Below are 18,422 nucleotides of genomic sequence, written 5' to 3' on the forward strand. Positions count from 1 at the left end.
ATGCTTTAAGGTTGCGGTACGTGAACACAATGGGCATGATGGGTCCTTATTTACCCACTAAGATAAAATCTTTGTTTCATTTTCGTTGATGAGACAAGACGTGATGAAAATGTTAATGGTGGACTATTGGACATTGAAAGGCAAGAAAGACCGTGCTTGAAGTTATCTTTAAGTGCCGCACAAGTGTCAGCCTGGTAAACTCTAGAAAATAGTCTGGCCAAGATGTTTCACTAGCCAGTAAAAACACTCACAGTGGAGCAGCGTCTGCCGTTGGTGCATGCTGTGAGCTGTAATTCAGCAGTAAATAATCAGCTGTGGTTGTCTGATTGTGGATGGTGGAGCTGCTGGATGGATTTGTGGAGATGGTTAGTTGCAGTGGTGGCTGTTAGCAGTTAGCTCTGCTTGTTAGCCACTGAACAGACTGCCGGACTTCACAGCTGATTCCCTGTCTAAAGAAGGTTTATGGGTTTGATGCTGTTTGACAGACAGGTAGGAGGCTCAGTTATCTGTGAGTGTAGCTGTGTTGTAAGTAAAAAGTCAAAAAAAGTAAAAAAATAAGATTTTTGTCTCAACATTAAGACTGAGGCCTCTAGTTTCCCGGCGAACCCCGCGCAGAGCTAGTTTCGAGCAGCGCAACCTGAAGCGCGCTCACATTGGTAGTTTGGCAGACCGAGGTGCGCTGAGATGGGTGTGGCGGCGCAGCAGGGGGAGGTGTCGACAGATCCAGCTTGGCATAGTGACAGTTTCATGCCAAAAGGCTTTGCCGAAGGTGCGCTAAAAGCTCAGCAGCTGAAACAAGGTCTATTGTCAGCGCAGCCGGAGCGCAGCCGGAGCGCGGCCGGTCTAAGTGGAAGTTTGGCTGACTGGCGGACAGGGCTGGGCGATAAATCGATTTTATCGATTAGTTCGAATTTGTAATTTAGGCCAATTTGTTTTAATGAATATCGAGTTTCTATTTAAAATCCGTGTGCTCTGCCTCAGCGTTTCTGGCTGCTCGGCTGGTAACGACTCTTCCACCTGGCCTCGTCTATCCTCCTGCCTGCTCTCCATTGGTGCCTCTGCCTTCGCGGACTGCTCATCTGGCTACGACCCCCCCGCCTGCCTCCGACCACTCCTCTGCTCTCTCCCCGTCGACACCTCCGCACGTGCAGCCGGCTCTTCGGGCCACGGAGCTTCCTCCTCGTCGTCATCGGCTGAAGTAAGCTACTTCTCTTCCCCTCACACCAAAAGAGAACTGAACTGTTTGGAGCCGCGGGCTAAGGAGCTTCCCCTCGGTTCCACGGCCGACTCTGGCCGCGTCTCTTCCCCACGTCTGAGCCCCAGAGACTGTGTGAGGGCTTTCAGCCCGAAGAACGAACTTGATTCTGTGTTTATTCTATCTGCTCCGTACCTTGTTTGCTGTGGTGAAAATAAAGGTCATTACCAACTGTTCCTGAGCGCATGTGTACTGCATTTGGGTCCATACCACACCCGTTTCAGTACAATCTAGCCAGAAATGGACCCAGCAGACCCCGCTTTTCCTCAGTCTCGCCTAGCCCGGGTGGAGGGAATGCTCCAGCAGCATGAGGCTCAGTTAGCCTCCAATGCGGCGGAGGCCCGTCAGTCAGCGTCAGCTCTGGAACGAGCGCTAACCTCGCTAGCCGCCCAGGTACAACAGATGGCGGTCTACATGACTCAACACGCTGCCTCTGCCTCAGCTCCAGCCCCTCCTGCTCCGACCCTGGGGCCATCATCAAGCACCACATCTGAGCCCCGGGTGGGGGCGCCAGAACGCTATGCTGGGGATCCTGAGGGTTGCAACCCTTTCCTGATGAACTGTTCAATTCTGTTTGCCCTGCAACCCCATATCTTCGCCACAGAGGGAGCTAGAGTCGCCTTGGCCATCAACCACCTCACTGGAAGGGCATGTCTGTGGGGTATGGCGGAGTGGGAGAGAGGCACGCCAGCCTGCACCTCTTTCCAGGCCTTCTCAGAGGAGCTTCGCAAGGTGTTCGGACCCGTTTCCCTGGGTCCTGATGCTACAGGGGGACTCATGAGTCAGAGGCAGGGGGATCGGACAGTTTCAGACTATGCCATAGACTTCAGAACCCGGGCTCGCGTCAGTGACTGGAACGCTGCTGCCCAATGCGACGCCTTCCTTAACGGACTAGCTCCTTACGTTAAGGATGAGCTGGTCTCGTTCGACCTCCCTAGCTCCCTGGACGGGCTCATCGAGCTGACCACGAGGCTAGACAGACGGATACAGGCGAGGAGGAGGGAGCAACGCCATGAGGGAGGAGATCATCGGCTTTCCGCCCGTCAGCGTGGGTTTCCAGCCACCCCTGTCCTTTCCTCTGAACCCATGCATCGGGGGGGGGAGCCCATGCAGGTGGGGCGCACCAGCCTAACGCCGGAGGTGCACCGCCTGCTGCGCTCTAGTCGTCGTGGGAGGGGTCTGCAATACCTCGTCGACTGGGAGGGGTACGGCCCGGAAGAGCGGTCATGGGTTCCGGCCCGTCAGATCCTGGATGCGCGACTCATTGAGGAGTTCCATCGCCAACACCCTGATCAGCCATCCAACATCGCCTCGGCACGAGGGGGTCACAACACCGACCCTCAGTCCCCTCTTGCATCTGAGACATCTGGGTCTGAGGAGGAAGACGGGGGGTCAGTCTCTGAAGAGGACGAGGAGGCTGGGACGGAGGCCTCAGAAGAATTTATCATCTGGCTACGACCCCCCCGCCTGCCTCCGACCACTCCTCTGCTCTCTCCCCGTCGACACCTCCGCACGTGCAGCCGGCTTTTCGGGCCACGGAGCTTCCTCCTCGTCGTCATCGGCTGAAGTAAGCTACTTCTCTTCCCCTCACACCAAAAGAGAACTGAACTGTTTGGAGCCGGGGGCTAAGGAGCTTCCCCTCGGTTCCACGGCCGACTCCGGCCGCGTCTCTTCCCCTCGTCTGAGCCCCAGAGACTGTGTGAGGGCTTTCAGCCCGAAGAACGAACTTTATTCTGTGTTTATTCTATCTGCTCCGTACCTTGTTTACTGTGGTGAAAATAAAGGTCATTACCAATTGTTCCTGAGCGCCTATGTACTGTACTGGGTCCATACCATACCCGTTTCAGTACCCATGTTTAAAATGACCTGTTGAAGTAAAAAAAAAAACGAGTACTGATGGGAACAGACAAGTCGAGTCGATGTTTAACCGGCGCGGAGAGTGCAGGAGAAATGTGCTGCCTGTGTCAAGTCAAGTCAAGCGCCTGCGAGTACACTCGCAGGATTTCCGTGGCACTACGCGTCCGGTGTGTCCAGGGCTCAACAACGCTACATGAAGCAGATGAATGACTTTTTCTCTGCAGTGTGAAAACGGCAGCCACTGGCTGTGCACTCCGCCGCCATGTGGGCAGGGGTGGTAATTGCAACCGGTCAAAATGACCGACGGCCTTCAGATTTTCCGGTCATTGTTGTAAAAAACCGGTCAATGACCGAGAATATCCGGTTAACGCGACCCCTGGTGTGATGTGAATCGACTGTGTAAAACCCATTCCACGCCTTCTCTTCTCCTTCTTTCCGACTTGCGCAGGTAGGAGGGACGGAGGTGGGAAAGAGGAGTAGCTGCACCGGTGCACACGGTGTGCCAAACTTGCAAAATCCGCCTGGCCACACCCAGTTGGCAAAGTGCAGGTGCGCTGCGCCTCCGCCTCGCCTGGTCTGCGAAACTAGAGGCCTAAATCTAGGGCTGGGTGATAAATCGATTTTAACGATTAATTCAAATTTGTAGTTTAGGCCGACTTGTTTTAATGAAAATCGAGTTTCTATTTAAAATCCGCCACCGCCGCTCCACGCTGGGATCCCGTAGTTCAGAGTGGGCTCACCCCTCCCCCCCCGCGCACTTAATACACAAACAATGTGGCAGCGAGCGAGGAAGAACTTGTTCTCAAGAAAGGGGACGAGTTCTTCAGTGCTTTTGTGTGCTCACCTGTGTCTGTGTCTGTGTGCTCACCTGTGTGTGTGTGTGTGTGTGCGCGCGCCAAACTCCGCCATGCGTGGTACAGAGAGCAGAGGAGGAGTTTAGACGCGCACCGTGTAGGAACCCAAATGACATGCCGTTGTATAAATAAGATAAATAAGTGTTAACAACGCCAAGCTGGCAGACCCCCGAACCGTAGTAAAGGGACCTCCGAAGACCATTAGCTCTTTTAGCTTGTGTTAGCTCGTTGTGGCAACAACACAAACAACGGGACTTCGTCTGCGTTAAAGAACGCCACTTTATTTTCAGCACTGCAGGGATGATGCACAACCTCTCTCATCAGTGTCTGACTTTTACATAGAGGGATATAACTCAAAAACAGCATGCAGAACTGCATAGGCTTCTTCGCTGTGGCTGCTCAATGTAAACAATATAGCACATGCCTCACTTTCTTCCTGGGGCGCATCCATCTGACGTCACACCACACCTGGCGCCCTAACGTCTCATACCTCCTACATCAACTACACACATACACAGCTCCACACACACACAAGCCACACACATCAGGCTCAGCCTGTAACATAAGGGTATTTAGTTTGTTTAATAAAAGGACAAGGTATAGACCTGTTCTATAGGAAAGGTAACCTTAAATGACTGCTGTTGTGATCCAATATGATGGTAGGGGAAACACCGCCGTATGATAAGAAAGGGGTCCGGTGGAAAGCGATCACAGGTGCAGTCGCCATGTATATTGCAAGAGATATGGTGCTCATATAGAGTGTGCCAGTAAACCCGGAATTCCGTTAGCGCTTTTAGCACTTCCGGTTCTCTTGTCTAAAAGTCAATACGTTTTTTGAGTGGGATTTTGGTAAAATGCCTCAAATAAGGTCTGTGGTTAACAAAAGCTTAAGCGAGTTTCAGGTTTTGTTCTACGACATAAAACACGTCAGTAAATACTCTACTTGTGAATTCTGAAGCTTTTACGTGTTGTAAAAAAGGCGGTTGCTAACAAGTTGCTCAATACGACTACAAACCCTGTCGGGGACATTAAACGTCATCACCCCCGAACAGGCGAGAGTGCTGGCAGTCCGCCATTACAGCTTCTTATTTATCTTAAACAGTCCGATTTCCCCATTATACAATGTTTTTAAAATAAAGCGGCCGAAATCAGTTGAAAACTTAGTGGTGGTGATGTCAAGAGTCATGCGACCGTGGAGTAGTCATGTAGTCCGTTAAAGCCTAATGTTAGCTTTTTACTTCTGGTGATCGCATTTAAGCTTCAAATGCGGTAAGAAAGGTGTTCATATGTGAAGATTATCTCGCTGAACAAAACCTGTTACTATCATAAACTTGTGTTAGCCACAGAGCTTATTTTCTGACATAATCCAAACGCAATGCAAAAATCACATTCACTTTCTCTTCTGGGAACCAGCGCGATGCTTAACTTCCGGGTTTTGACGTCAGTCCTGGCACACTCTATATAGGCTACCGTGGAAAAGCTGGGGTTTATTCACATGCTGAAAGTTTTGGACCCCAGGTATGATACCAGGCCGCAAATATATATATTTTTTTTAACTAGGAGGGGAAAAAATCGATTTAAATAGTGAATCAGATTTTTTTGTGAAAAAATCGGATTTTTCTTTTTTTAGGCCATATCGCCCAGCCCTACCTAAATCTAAAATAGGTGTCAAAGTTAATACTGGTCCATGTTGTTATGATACAAAGCTGGTAGAAAATCAGCAAAATATCCCCTTAATACTGAGTGCGCTTCTGTTAAGGAAAGGTGTGCGGTTTGTAACACAAGACAAAATGAGAGCATAACTGTGAAATGCAATGTAGCACAATAATCATTTTATCTCAGTTATCTTGTTTTTGTAATTGTTGGAAACCAAAATTGTAATTGGATATAAAATTCAGTGAATGACCCAGCCCTATTATATGGTCTGTGTTCTTAACTCCTTTCATACATGTAAAAAAACAAAAGATTTGTGACTCAAGACAAATGCAGAAATCTGACAATAAACCTCAATAATGTGGCAGGGGATGATATGTAATCTATGTGCATAAAGCATTAATCCATGATCAGTGATTTTGTTTGTGCTCAGGAAGCCGTCGCTGAATTCATCTTTGTGTTAACTCTGCCTACCTGAAAAAAACAAAACAAAAACAAATGAGATTAACATAACACCAGCTGCTGTGTTTTTATAGGACTTAATCATGAATTTCTGTTTTTACTTAGTTTATCTAAAGTAGACTGGAGTAGAGAGGCAACCTTTACACACTGTAAGAATCACTGTCATATACTATAAGCCATGTTTAGATAAACTTTATATTTTATTTTACAGGACTTGTTGCCCTCCATCTCCTCTCTCATGGACACGTATATCGATCTCTGCCATTCATTTGGGTAAGCTAAAATTTCCTGCAACTTTCCCAGCTCTCACTTCATGATGGAGTCATTTATCTATTAAAATTTGCCAAAGTGTACATAAAAAGTGATACACACAAGGTTCCCAGGGTCATGGAAAACCTGGAAAAGTCATGGAATTTTACAATCGCATTTTCCTGGCCTGAAAAAGTAATGGAATTAGTGAAATTATCAAAAGTTTTGTTAAAATCGTGGAATGTTGTGGTGTGTAATTAGGGACCTCGGCCGAAGGACGAAGTCCCTCTTGTTTCTGGTGCGTTTATTATTAGGGACCGAGCCTGAAGGCAGAGGACTGCTCACAGAGCAGTCCTCGCCAAAGGCGAGGACCCTATTGTTTTTGCTGCGTTTGTTATTAGGGACCGAGCCCGAAGGATGAAGTCCCTCTTGTTCCTGTAACGTTTATTATTATTATTATTATTATTATTATTATTGTTAGGGACCTCGGCTGAAGGGCGAGGACCCTATTGTTTTTGTAGCGTTTATTATTCTTTCTTTCTTTATTTCTCCCACCGCCTCTTTAAACTGGAATTTGACCCCCTAAACATGCTCCAAAACTCACCAAAATTGGCACGTGTGTCAGGACTGGCGAAAAATTGTAGGAAATGAAAAAACTAATCCGAAAACCCATGACCTAAACCCAACAGGAAGTGAGCTATTTGCCTTTCAAAGTAAGATTTCGCCTCAAAAATGCTCTTTTTCAAAATTCCTTAAAAAATCAACTCCTCCTACACTGTTTATCGTATGGGCTTCAAACTCGTACACAAGACAGATCAACTGGTCCTAATCAAATATTCTGTATAACTTTTTCATTACTCGAATGGTTTGGATTTTATGGCATCTTCCAGGTGATATCTTACAAAACCTCCTGACGATTTTTTTGTGCCACCTAGACACACTAAAATGCCCGCTGCGACCGGTAGGAATCCCGTAGAAAAACCAAACCAACACTGGCTCGTTCGTGTCATCAAGACCTACAAATCATGTGCTGTAACTATTGACCTAAATCCAACAGGAAGTGCGCTATTGCCCTTTCAAAGTAAGATGTGGTTTTTCACAAATTCTCTCTCTCAAAAAATATTTCCTCCTACACCATTTATCCTATCGGTTTCAAACTCGCACACGTGACAGACCAAGCCCTGCTAAACAATTCAATTTTTTCAATTCAATTTTATTTATAAAGCCCAATATCACAAATCACAATTTGCCTCACAGGGCTTTACAGCATACGACATCCCTCTGTCCTTAAGACCCTCACAGCGGATAAGGAAAAACTCCCCCCAAAAAAACCCTTTAACGGGGAAAAAAAACGGTAGAAACCTCAGGAAGAGCAACTGAGGAGGGATCCCTCTTCCAGGACGGACAGACGTGCAATAGATGTCGTACAGAACAGATCAGCATAATAAATTAACAGTAATCCATATGACACAATGAGACAGAGAGAGAGAGAGAGAGAGAGAGAGATGCAGGTAATGACAGTAGCTTACAACAACATTAATGAAAGTAATAATATTATAGTTATAGTTCTGGCTACTGTGGTACAATATGTTGAAAGTATGTATTAATATCTGACAGTATACTTGTGTGACAGTAGTCATATGTGTATAATAACAGTAGAAGTATGACTAATGACTAATGATGGCAGCAGCAGCAGGAGGCATCTGGCAGGACCACGGCAGCAGCACAACCACACACGTCACACTGTCCAGGCACCGCTGCGGTATGAGTTATTCTGAGAGACAGTGGAGCACAAAGGCTCCGGAGAAGAAGCCGAGTTAGTGACATCCAGAATGGCCGAGTTAGCAAGATGCAGTAATAGGATGAGAGTGAGAGAGAGAGAGAGAGAGAGAGAGAGAGAGAGAGGGAGAGAGAGAGGGAGAGAGAGGGAGCCCGGTGTATTATAGGGGGTCCTCCGGCAGACTAGGCCTAAGTCAGCCTAACTAGGGGCTGGTACAGGGCAAGCCTGAGCCAGCCCTAACTATAAGCTTTATCAAAGAGGAAAGTCTTAAGTCTAGTCTTAAATGTGGAGACGGTGTCTGCCTCCCAGACCGTAACAGGAAGATGATTCCACAGGAGAGGAGCCTGATAGCTGAAGGCTCTGGCTCCTGATCTGCTTTTGGAGACTTTAGGGACCACGAGTAACCCTGCGTTCTCAGAGCGCAGTGTTCTGGTGGGATAATATGGCACTATGAGCTCTCTAAGATATGACGGAGCTTGACCATTTAGAGCTTTATAAGTTAACAGTAGGATTTTAAATTCAATTCTGGATTTTACAGGGAGCCAGTGCAGAGAAGCTAAAACAGGAGAAATATGATCTCGTTTCTTAGTTCCTGTTAGTACACGAGCTGCTGCATTCTGAATTAGCTGGAGAGTTTTTAAGGACTTACTAGAGCTACCTGATAATAGAGAGTTACAGTAATCCAGCCTTGAGGTAACAAAAGCGTGGACCAATTTTTCTGCATCTTTTCGGGTCAGGATAGGCCTAATTTTCGCAATATTACGCAGATGAAAAAATGCAGTCCGTGAGGTTTGCTTTAAATGAGAATTAAAAGACAAATCTTGATCAAATATTACTCCGAGGTTTCTTACGGTAGTGCTAGAGGCCAGAGCAATGCCATCTGGAGAAACTATGTCATCAGATAAAGAGTCTCTGAGTTGTTTGGGGCCAAGAACAATAACTTCAGTTTTGTCTGAATTTAACATCAGGAAATTGGTGCTCATCCAATTTTTTATGTCTTTAAGGCAGTTATGGAGTTTAGTTAATTGATTACTTTCTTCAGGCTTCATCGATAAATACAACTGTGTATCATCCGCATAACAATGGAAATTTATAGAGTGATTTCTAATGATGTTACCTAAAGGAAGCATATATAGAGTAAATAGGATTGGTCCGAGCACAGAACCTTGCGGAACTCCAAAACAAACTTTGGTACATAAGGATGATTCATTACGAACGTCAACAAATTGAAAACGATCAGATAAATAAGATTTAAACCAGCTTAGTGCTGAACCTTTTAGGCCAATTAAGTGATCCAGTCTCTGCAGTAGAATTTGATGGTCAATTGTGTCAAACGCCGCACTAAGATCTAATAAAACAAGAACAGAGACGAGTCCTTTGTCTGAAGCAATCAGAAGGTCATTTGTAATTTTAACTAGAGCTGTCTCAGTGCTATGATGCACTCTAAATCCTGACTGAAATTCCTCAAATAAATTATTATCCTGGAGAAAATCACACAGCTGGTCTGCGACTACTTTCTCAAGGATCTTTGACATAAAGGGAAGATTAGATATTGGTCTATAGTTGGCTAACACCTCTGGATCCAGGGTGGGCTTTTTTAGGAGAGGTTTAATTACAGCTACCTTAAAAGACTGTGGTACATAGCCTGTTAATAGGGATATATTGATCATATCTAATATATGAGTGTTAACTAAAGGAAAGACCTCCTTAAGTAGCCTAGTTGGGATGGGGTCTAAGAGACACGTTGATGATTTAGATGAAGAAATCACTGCGGTCAATTCTTGAAGAGAAATTGGGGAGAAGCAATCTAAATATATATTAGATTCTACAGCTGTGTTTGAGGTTAGATAGGTAGGCCTACCATCTGAGGGCAGGAGGTCATGAATTTTGCCTCTAATAGTTAGAATTTTGTCATTAAAAAAGCTCATAAAATCATTACTGCTAAGGGCTAAAGGAATACAAGGCTCAATAGAGCTTTGACTCTCAGTCAGCCTGGCTACAGTGCTGAAAAGAAACCTGGGGTTGTTCTTGTTTTCTTCTATTAATGCTGAGTAATAGTTTGCTCTGGCATTGCGGAGGCCCCTCTTATAAGTTTTGAGACTGTCTGTCCAGATTAAACGAGATTCTTCCAGTTTGGTTAATCGCCAATTCCTTTCAAATTTTCGCGATATTTGTTTTAACCTACGGGTTTGAGAGTTATACCAAGGAGCAAACTTTCTTTGCTTTGTTAACTTCTTTTTAAGAGGAGCTACAGAGTCGAGCGTTGTTCGCAGCGAGCCTACGGCACTATCAACAAAATGATCAATTTGGGAGAGGTTAAAGTCGGCACGGGAAACCTCTGTTACTGAAGGTATTGGTATTGAATTTAACGACGAAGTAATCTTTTCCTTAAATTTTGTGACAGCACTATCTGATAAACATCTAGTATAGTAACTGTTGCTGAGTGGCGTGTAATCGAGTAAAAAGAAATCAAAAGTAATCAGATAATGATCTGATAGCAAGGGATTCTGTGGAAAGACTTTTAGGTTATCAATTTCAATTCCATACGTCAGAACTAGAACAACTTTGTCATTACTCGAACAGTTTGGATTTTATGCTGTGTTTAAGGTGACATGTCACAAAACCTCTGTACAATTTTTATGCCACATAGACACAGTAAAATGGCTGCTGCGGCCCGTACGAATGCTGTAGAAAGATAAATCCAAAACTGGCTTCTTCAATTCCTCGAGACCTACAAATCACTCATTTACACCACTGACCTAAATCCAACAGGAAATGAGTTAGTGCCTCTTAAAGGTGACATGTCACAAAACCTCTTGACAATTTTTGCACTAAAATGGCTGTTGCGCCCGGTAAGAATGGTGTAGAAACATCAAACCTAAACTGGCTTCTCGGTCAACTCGAGACCTACAAATCACTCATTGACACCACTGACCTAAATCTAACAGGAAATGAGCTAGTGCCCCTGAAAATTACATGAGCAAATGTGTCAGCTGTGAGCTAGACGTTGTAAATGTCTCTCCCTCATCTGCCTGTCCCACTCAACTGCGTGTAATTAGCATAACAATGGCTTCACTCTGACAGACACAAGCATGTGTGTGTTGACAGGATAACATTGACCAAACTGACCAGCTCATGTGTCTCATTCCTACATTTTCCTAAATAAATGCCTGATAGCAAAAACATGTAAATACAAGATCTCCAGGTCAAACTCTTTTGCCTCATTTAGAATCTGAATCAAATCTGTAGCTACAACTGTGCTGCAGCACTCATGATTAAATACATGTAGTCCTGCTCAGTTTTTCGACTGACATTAACTAGTATATATTTGTGTCTGCCTGATGTTACTTATATCCTCACAGCAGCCGGTAGACATCAAGCACGCTTCCACTAGGTCACATGATTTCAAATGAATATGGATGTGTTGTTTGATTGTCATACATATCAAAGTTTAATTAGATCACATGGCTAATGTTTACAACTTTCAAAATATAAGCTCACACCACTTCATAAGAACCCTTTACATTTTTCAAGTTGAGTTTGACAATGATTGCATTCATTTGTTGTACACTCAAGCTTTCAACAGGTCAAGAGGTTTTAAATTACTTTAAAAATGACCTTAAAAGTATTTCCATTTATTTTATCAATTTTATGTCTCTAAACCCAAGTGATTGACCTGGAGGGTTGCAGTAAATCACCTCATTTCAAGTACAAGTCAATAACAGTGTTACAAACATCAGGAAAGAATATACATCTTTGAGGAAATGTTACATTCATCAACACAGTAGCCTCATCAAACACCTTTCTTTTGATTTAATTGACAGAAAAATTAAATGCTGTCTTTTTGATGCATACATTATGTATACTTAGTGCAATCTGTAACTCCCTCTGCCACAAACAGGAAGTATCTAAACATGTGAGATATGTCATTCCACCACAGAAACAAGGATATGCAACTCACTGATGCACTACTGTGTAACTATGACCAATACAACTGATGCATCAGCCTGCTTCCTGCCATTAAAGCAACAGAATCTTCATTTTAATAGGAGATCCTACGGACAATTTGTGCCACTCTGTTTTTTATTTTCAAGACATTTTGGCTGTGGTAAAGGAATATAGCTCAAATTTGCCAAAGAATATTCTTTTTTTAAAAAAAAGCTTTTAGAATTGTTCTCTGAATTCCTACATTAGCCTAAATTGGATGAGCTACAAAAAAACTGACGTATTAGTGCCTAGAGACAGAAACCGTCCCATTGAAAACCCTTAACAATGCATTTTTTTCCCCGCATTACTCCTTTTTGGACTACTGGCCTTTAACTTGTAATTTTTATATTTTCCCACTAGGAGGCGCCATTGTTTCACATTTTAAAGCAAAATTTCATCTTTTCACTGTGTTCTACAGTGCCCTGACTACATAACCAGAAGTGTGTGTTGCTATTGATGTTGGATAATTGTGAGTGACTAAAAAAGATGTGTATGCTTGCGTGTGTGCGTGTGTGTGTGTTTGTGTGTGTGTCTTCTTTTAAACGGCCACACTCAAGATTATAAACTACTTTAATCATGCAAAAGGAAGACTAGCAAGAATCAAAACAAAATTGTTGTAGTGCTCACTGCAACCATAGTTTTAAGTATGAGCAGCAGTACAGGAGAAATCATTTTGAACCTCACAAGACATTACAGCAGCTGAACGTCAAGACACTAATTAGGGCAACAATACAGTGTGTACAAGTCCCCCAAATAAACCCCTGCACCTGCAGCGCAGCAGAATGTCGCACATTCACCTTTGCGCTGAGCTGAGTAAATCCTGCAGCATGTAGGGGCCTCGAAATACCAGCATGGTCATAACACACTGGCAAATTATTGAACTGCAGGCTTACATGGGGCTGCTTACTTCAGCCTGTGTATACAGGTCCAAATATGAAACAACCCTCAGCCTCTATATAGTGTTGGCTGAAAGAAGCCTCATGAGGCTTTTTCTTTATTTTCTGAGCCCACTAGATGGTGCTCTTGGTTTAATGAGAGGGGCTCACAGAATGGCAATTCACTGTGATTAAAACCTTTTTTTGAACAAAAAGTGCCATTTATTGGGCTGAGAAAATAAAAAAATGATTCATGAAGCTTCATTCAACCATCACTACCTCTAAAGTGAGAAATCAGTGCAAAGCATTTTGTGGGCTACAATGTACACATACTAGCATTTAAAGGGTTAAATTCCGAAAAATATAATTAATGATTGATATGTATATTTCAGGCTTAATAGTTTTAAAAGATTAACTTGTTTAATGTAGAACAGTATGTATATAATATTTTTTACAGCAGTTTTAGAAAGGCTTGTCCTCAGGACCTCAATGTGAGTTTTTTTTTTTAAATCTGGCACTGCAACAAAGAATAAATAAATAACAATGCATCAAAATCAGTGTTGCTGTCAATCGTTGACCAAGCTCAGAACCTAATAATATGAACAAACAAATTCTCCTTGAATTAATTTTGTGGAAATTATTTCATTTTTCTGTTTATTTTTTCTATAAAAAAACAGTGGAGCCATGTAAACAAACTGGCCATTAAAGACTTAAAATCCTCAAAAAATAATTGATATTTCATATGTATATTTCAGGCTGAAGAAGTTCATTGACCTAGCTCAGGGCCTAATAACAACTATTAAATTCTCCTTGACATGTATTTTATGAAAATTATTTCAAATTTTTTTCCCCCTATAAAAACAGTAGAGCTATGAAACAAACCATTAAACAATTAAAATCCTCAAAACATAGTTAATATTTCATATGTATATTTCACGCTACAGTAGTTCTAAAAGATTGACTTGTTCAAAGTGGCAAAAATATTAATATATTTTTACAGCAGTTTTTTGGAAAGGTGATATTTTCTGTCCATAGGGACTTGTACATTATTTTATTGAAAAAACAACCTTTAATACTGATAACTCTGTTGCTACATTTATGATCATTTATTTATCAATTACATACTGTATTGTTATCCAGTTAAAATTTATATTATGTACATATATATTCATGTACTTACATCACAATGTGTTACACACAAAACAGGAGTACTGTCACAACAGGCCTTTGTCTTTTACAATACATGGGGTACACTTCACTTCTTAACAGCATGACAAACACCATGTTGTTCACATTATATAATTTCTTTATCATGACAGTGTATTACATTTAAATGTGGATGTTGCATTCTATTGACATAGCTTGTTTTATCAACATTTTGCCTCTCACAAATAATTCAAAATCTGTACGTGAGCTAGAAGCCAAAAAAGCGTGAAGCCGAGGTCCCGACAATGCTGCTAACAGCTTTAATTTAAATTGTTACAGTTATCTTCCATTGATAACTTTCCACACAATGCAACGTAAAGGCAAATTTATTTTCTGGAGCTGACAATGTAATGTAGTTTGTAATATGTGTCGGTGTGTGACAATGTTTTGTTTACTATCACAGGTGTTCTTTCATTTTCTCCCTGCATTCTGTTGCTCCCTTTATGTATGCCTGCTAGTGAAAATGATGTCTGAGTAGAGTTTAAATCCAGTTTGTTTGAAAAACGCCAGGCAAGAAGAGCAGGGAAAAAAAAATATTATGGGTCCTTGAAAAGTCATGGAAAAGTTTTGAATGTTGATGATGAAAATATGTGGAGACCCTGTACATATTTCCAAACAATTAGCTTTGAAACAATAATGAATTACTGCAAAAATAGCTCAAAGATTTTGTAATGGTTAATTCAGTGAAAACAAAGCTAATCATTCAGGTGGAGCTGTTAACTTCAACAAATTGTTTTACAGGTGCTGTCAGTATTAACATGCAGCTGCTACCAGCTACATGCTCTCTTTCATTGACAAATGAATATGTGCTTAAATCAAGGCCTATTTCATTATGATATTTGGTCTGTAGTGTTAGGACAGTCTTCATTTTGCTTCTTAAATTTGTTGAATGCAAGTCAAACAGTGTCGCGAAAACAAAGCCTGATTTACTTTAAGCCTAAAAAGTTAGCCACCCCCAGGCTAACTCAGAGCCATGCATATCTTTGGCTCTGATGCAGTTGCCTGCCTCTGTCTGCAGTCCCTACTCTGTAGCCTTGCTCAATGTCCTGCCCACAGCACTATCTGACTGGTTACACATCATGAGTAATAGCCTATCAACACTGATGGCTGCCGTGCCACAGACTGTGAGCAAAGAGGAACACAGACTGGAGGAGCTCCAGTGAGCGAGAGAAGCTGTGTGTTGAATGTAAAGGTCTTTGCATACTGAGTGCCTTTTTATGCCTCCCTTCTGGCGATTGCCATGGTCGGAGGAAATGTTTTCAGGTGTTCCAGCCATCTGTCCATTTGTCTGTCCATCCATCTTATCCTTGTGAACACGATATTTCAAGAACGCCTCAAAGGGATGTCTTCAAATTTGGCACAAATGTCTACTTGGATTCAACAATAAACTGATAAGTTCTTGGTGGTCATAGATCAAAGGTCACTGTGGCCTTGTCTGTCTCATTTTTGTGAATGCTATATTTCAAGAACATCGTGAGGGAGTTGCTTAAAAACTGACACAAATGTCCACTTGGACTGAAGAATAAACTGAATTTTGTGGTCAAAGGTCAAAGATCAAGGTCGGTCACCAAATATGTTTTTGACCATAACTCAAGAATTCATATGCTAATTGTGACAAAATTTCACACAAATGTCTAATCAAGCAGCAATCTCCAGGGCTGACAAGTGAAGCCAATGCGGAAGTGCCACAAAGTGCAATTCATCGACTGGCCACTTGGGGCTGGTTGCAAAACAGAGCAAATCCCCATAGACTCCCATGTTAAAATGCCCAACTTTACAGCTAAAATAAACATGTTTACAGCCCGGTACAAAAAACAGTTTTTCATCATTTGTGACAGCAGTACGAGGGGTACATGTTTTTATTAAAATCCTGTTTAAATGTTATTAAGGCTTAAAGTTTTGCATAATTAAGGGCATGGCCACTATGATTGACGGGCTATCAGCTAGGTCTTACTGTACGCCACTCAATTTGACCTCCTTGTTGTGTTTTAAGGTGTCAGAGCAGGCTGGCTGGAGCCTTTTTTGTACAAATATCAGACAAAGGGTAGCTCCCACCTGTACAGATGTGCAGGTCAATCATGCAGCAGATTTCACAAGGGTTGGAGATGTGTAGGTGGGGGGGTTTCAATTCAGTTCAATTTTATTTATAAAGCCCAATATCACAAATCACAATTTGCCTCACAGGGCTTTACAGCATACGACATCCCTCTGTCTTTTGGACCCTCACAGCAGATAAGGAAAAACTCCCCCCAAAAAAACCTTTAACGGGGATAACCGTGTTTGTGTTTCATGTTATGTGTTTTATGTCATGCTAGGGTCAACATAGCTTATGGATGGAAACTATATCTGGTTTTTTTTTTTTTTTTTAACTTTTATTTAATGAGGTGGGTTTGCTATTTCTCTTGGTATGTTTGGTACATTCCCACCTGGCAGGCTCGAAAATAGGCCTAACTAATGATGGACTTCAAATTTTTAACATGGAATGTCAGAGGGATTCATCAGCTGACTAAAAGAGGCAGTGTTTCATCATATTTGAATAACCATCAATTTAATATCTGTTTTTTTGCAGGAAACACGTGAGAAAAATCGAGAATACGAAACTTGAGCTTAAGTGGGGAGGACCAACTTTTACTCAGCATTTAATTCTAGATCTAGGGGCTATCTATTGATTTTGATAGATAAGGGAGTCCCTTTTAAACCAGAAGAAATAGAGACAGACCCAAATGGTCGTTTTGTTTTGGGTTAAAGGCTGCCTTTCTCAGGATTTGTTAAATAGTTACTGCCTCGATCATGATGACCCCGAGTTTATAAATTATTTGACATTGAAATTGTCTTCATTTAGAGGGTTTATTGTTGAGGGTGGAAACTTTAATTGTGTATTAAATTAACAACTAGTCCATACCCATTGAGTGCACAGTTGCCCACGTACAGTTTCACATGGTGTGTGTTTGGGATACAGGTCATAGGAAATTGCAGATTAAATAGTCAACTCAACCCATTAAGAAGATCAATGTCTTCAGACGGAGTTTTTGTGAATTTGATAGTACGATTGCTTTATTGAAAGAACAGTAGTACCATTGCCAACAGTAGGATAGTTAGTGGGCTAAAACTGTACATTAGTAGTTCAGGTAGCACGTTGAAAGGCAGATAGTTAAAGTCATTGCCTTACAGAAGCTCAGTGTTAGTAAGCAGGGTCCAACATTAACGGTTGCCCGAATGCCCGAGGCAAGTAAAAATAGCCGGCGGGCTGGTTTCTCCCGGACACTCATTCACCTCTACGCGCCGGTAAGTCCCGCTTTCTACCGGACCCCAACCCACCCTGATCTGAGTCAACACACTTTTGGAGTCCCCGCGCGTAAGTTTGTAAGTTTTTACTGTTTTTGGAGGGAAAGAGACGCTGTTTTGGAGGGAAAACTGGAGGGATTCCTTTGCGCATGTGTCGGCATCTGTAGCTGCCTGTCTGTGCTCTCCCTAACCCACGATTTTAAACTGATTTATTTTAGCTTTGGAGTGACTTTTAAGCTATCTGCTTGGACATCAGTTGTTTTTATTTTTGTTTTTATTTATCTCATTTAATCAGACGTTATTTTAATCACTGGATGTCCAAGCATTAGGGGTTTTAACAGCCAGACACGACCTGCTTGACAGGTGGGAAAACTTCCGCCAGCATAGCCTATATATGGCTACATCTATGCACGCCGATGTGGACCCCCAGCTTGTAAAAGCAGACAAAAAGATTTCTGACCTGAAAGAGGACATTCGCCGGCTTTCTGGTGAGCTAAACATCAAATCCTCCATGCTGACCGCCCTCCAGGAGGTGGCTCATGAACAGTCGCTCCAGATCGCCTCACTCACGGCGGCCCTCCAGGACACGGTGCACTGGGATCCCAGCGCTTGGCCTCCGCCGTCCTCCAGCTCAACACCTTGGGTGGAGGTGGTTGGCAGGGGTAAAAGAGGCCCTGGCTGTGCTGCCTCACCTCCGCGCCTCAGCCTGTCAAACTGCTACAGCGCCGTGGCATCGGACGGAGATCCAGACGCTGGCACTGCAGATGCTGCCGCTGCGGCTCCTTCCCCGCCGACCGGTGCTGTTCCAGCCACTCCCCGCTTGGAGGAGTCGGCCTCGGCGTCTAACGGTGCTGTGGCTCCCTCTCCGCCGGCCGGTGGTACACCTGCAGCGCCCTGCACGGATGGATCCGCGTCTTCCTCGCTGGCACCTGTGGACCGGAGTGCCGCGGCTGCAGGAC

At 43.2% G+C, this 18,422-nt stretch overlaps 1 protein-coding gene across 4 annotated transcripts in view; it reads left to right on the plus strand.

The window, feature by feature from the left end:
• The window catches only part of LOC144458931 (uncharacterized), a 131,911-nt gene that overhangs the window by 11,976 nt on the left and 101,513 nt on the right, over window positions 1–18,422 (plus strand). For all 4 annotated transcript variants that reach the window (XM_078162779.1, XM_078162781.1, XM_078162780.1 and 1 more), the window contains exon 2: window positions 6,293–6,354. In XM_078162779.1, the coding sequence (XP_078018905.1) occupies window positions 6,320–6,354 (35 nt within the window). In that variant the 5' untranslated portion in view covers window positions 6,293–6,319. The remainder of the gene's footprint in view (window positions 1–6,292; window positions 6,355–18,422) is intronic.

The sequence above is a fragment of the Epinephelus lanceolatus genome, chromosome 20 (assembly GCF_041903045.1).
Source record: "Epinephelus lanceolatus isolate andai-2023 chromosome 20, ASM4190304v1, whole genome shotgun sequence".
In the NCBI taxonomy this organism is placed as follows: Eukaryota; Metazoa; Chordata; class Actinopteri; order Perciformes; family Serranidae; genus Epinephelus; species Epinephelus lanceolatus.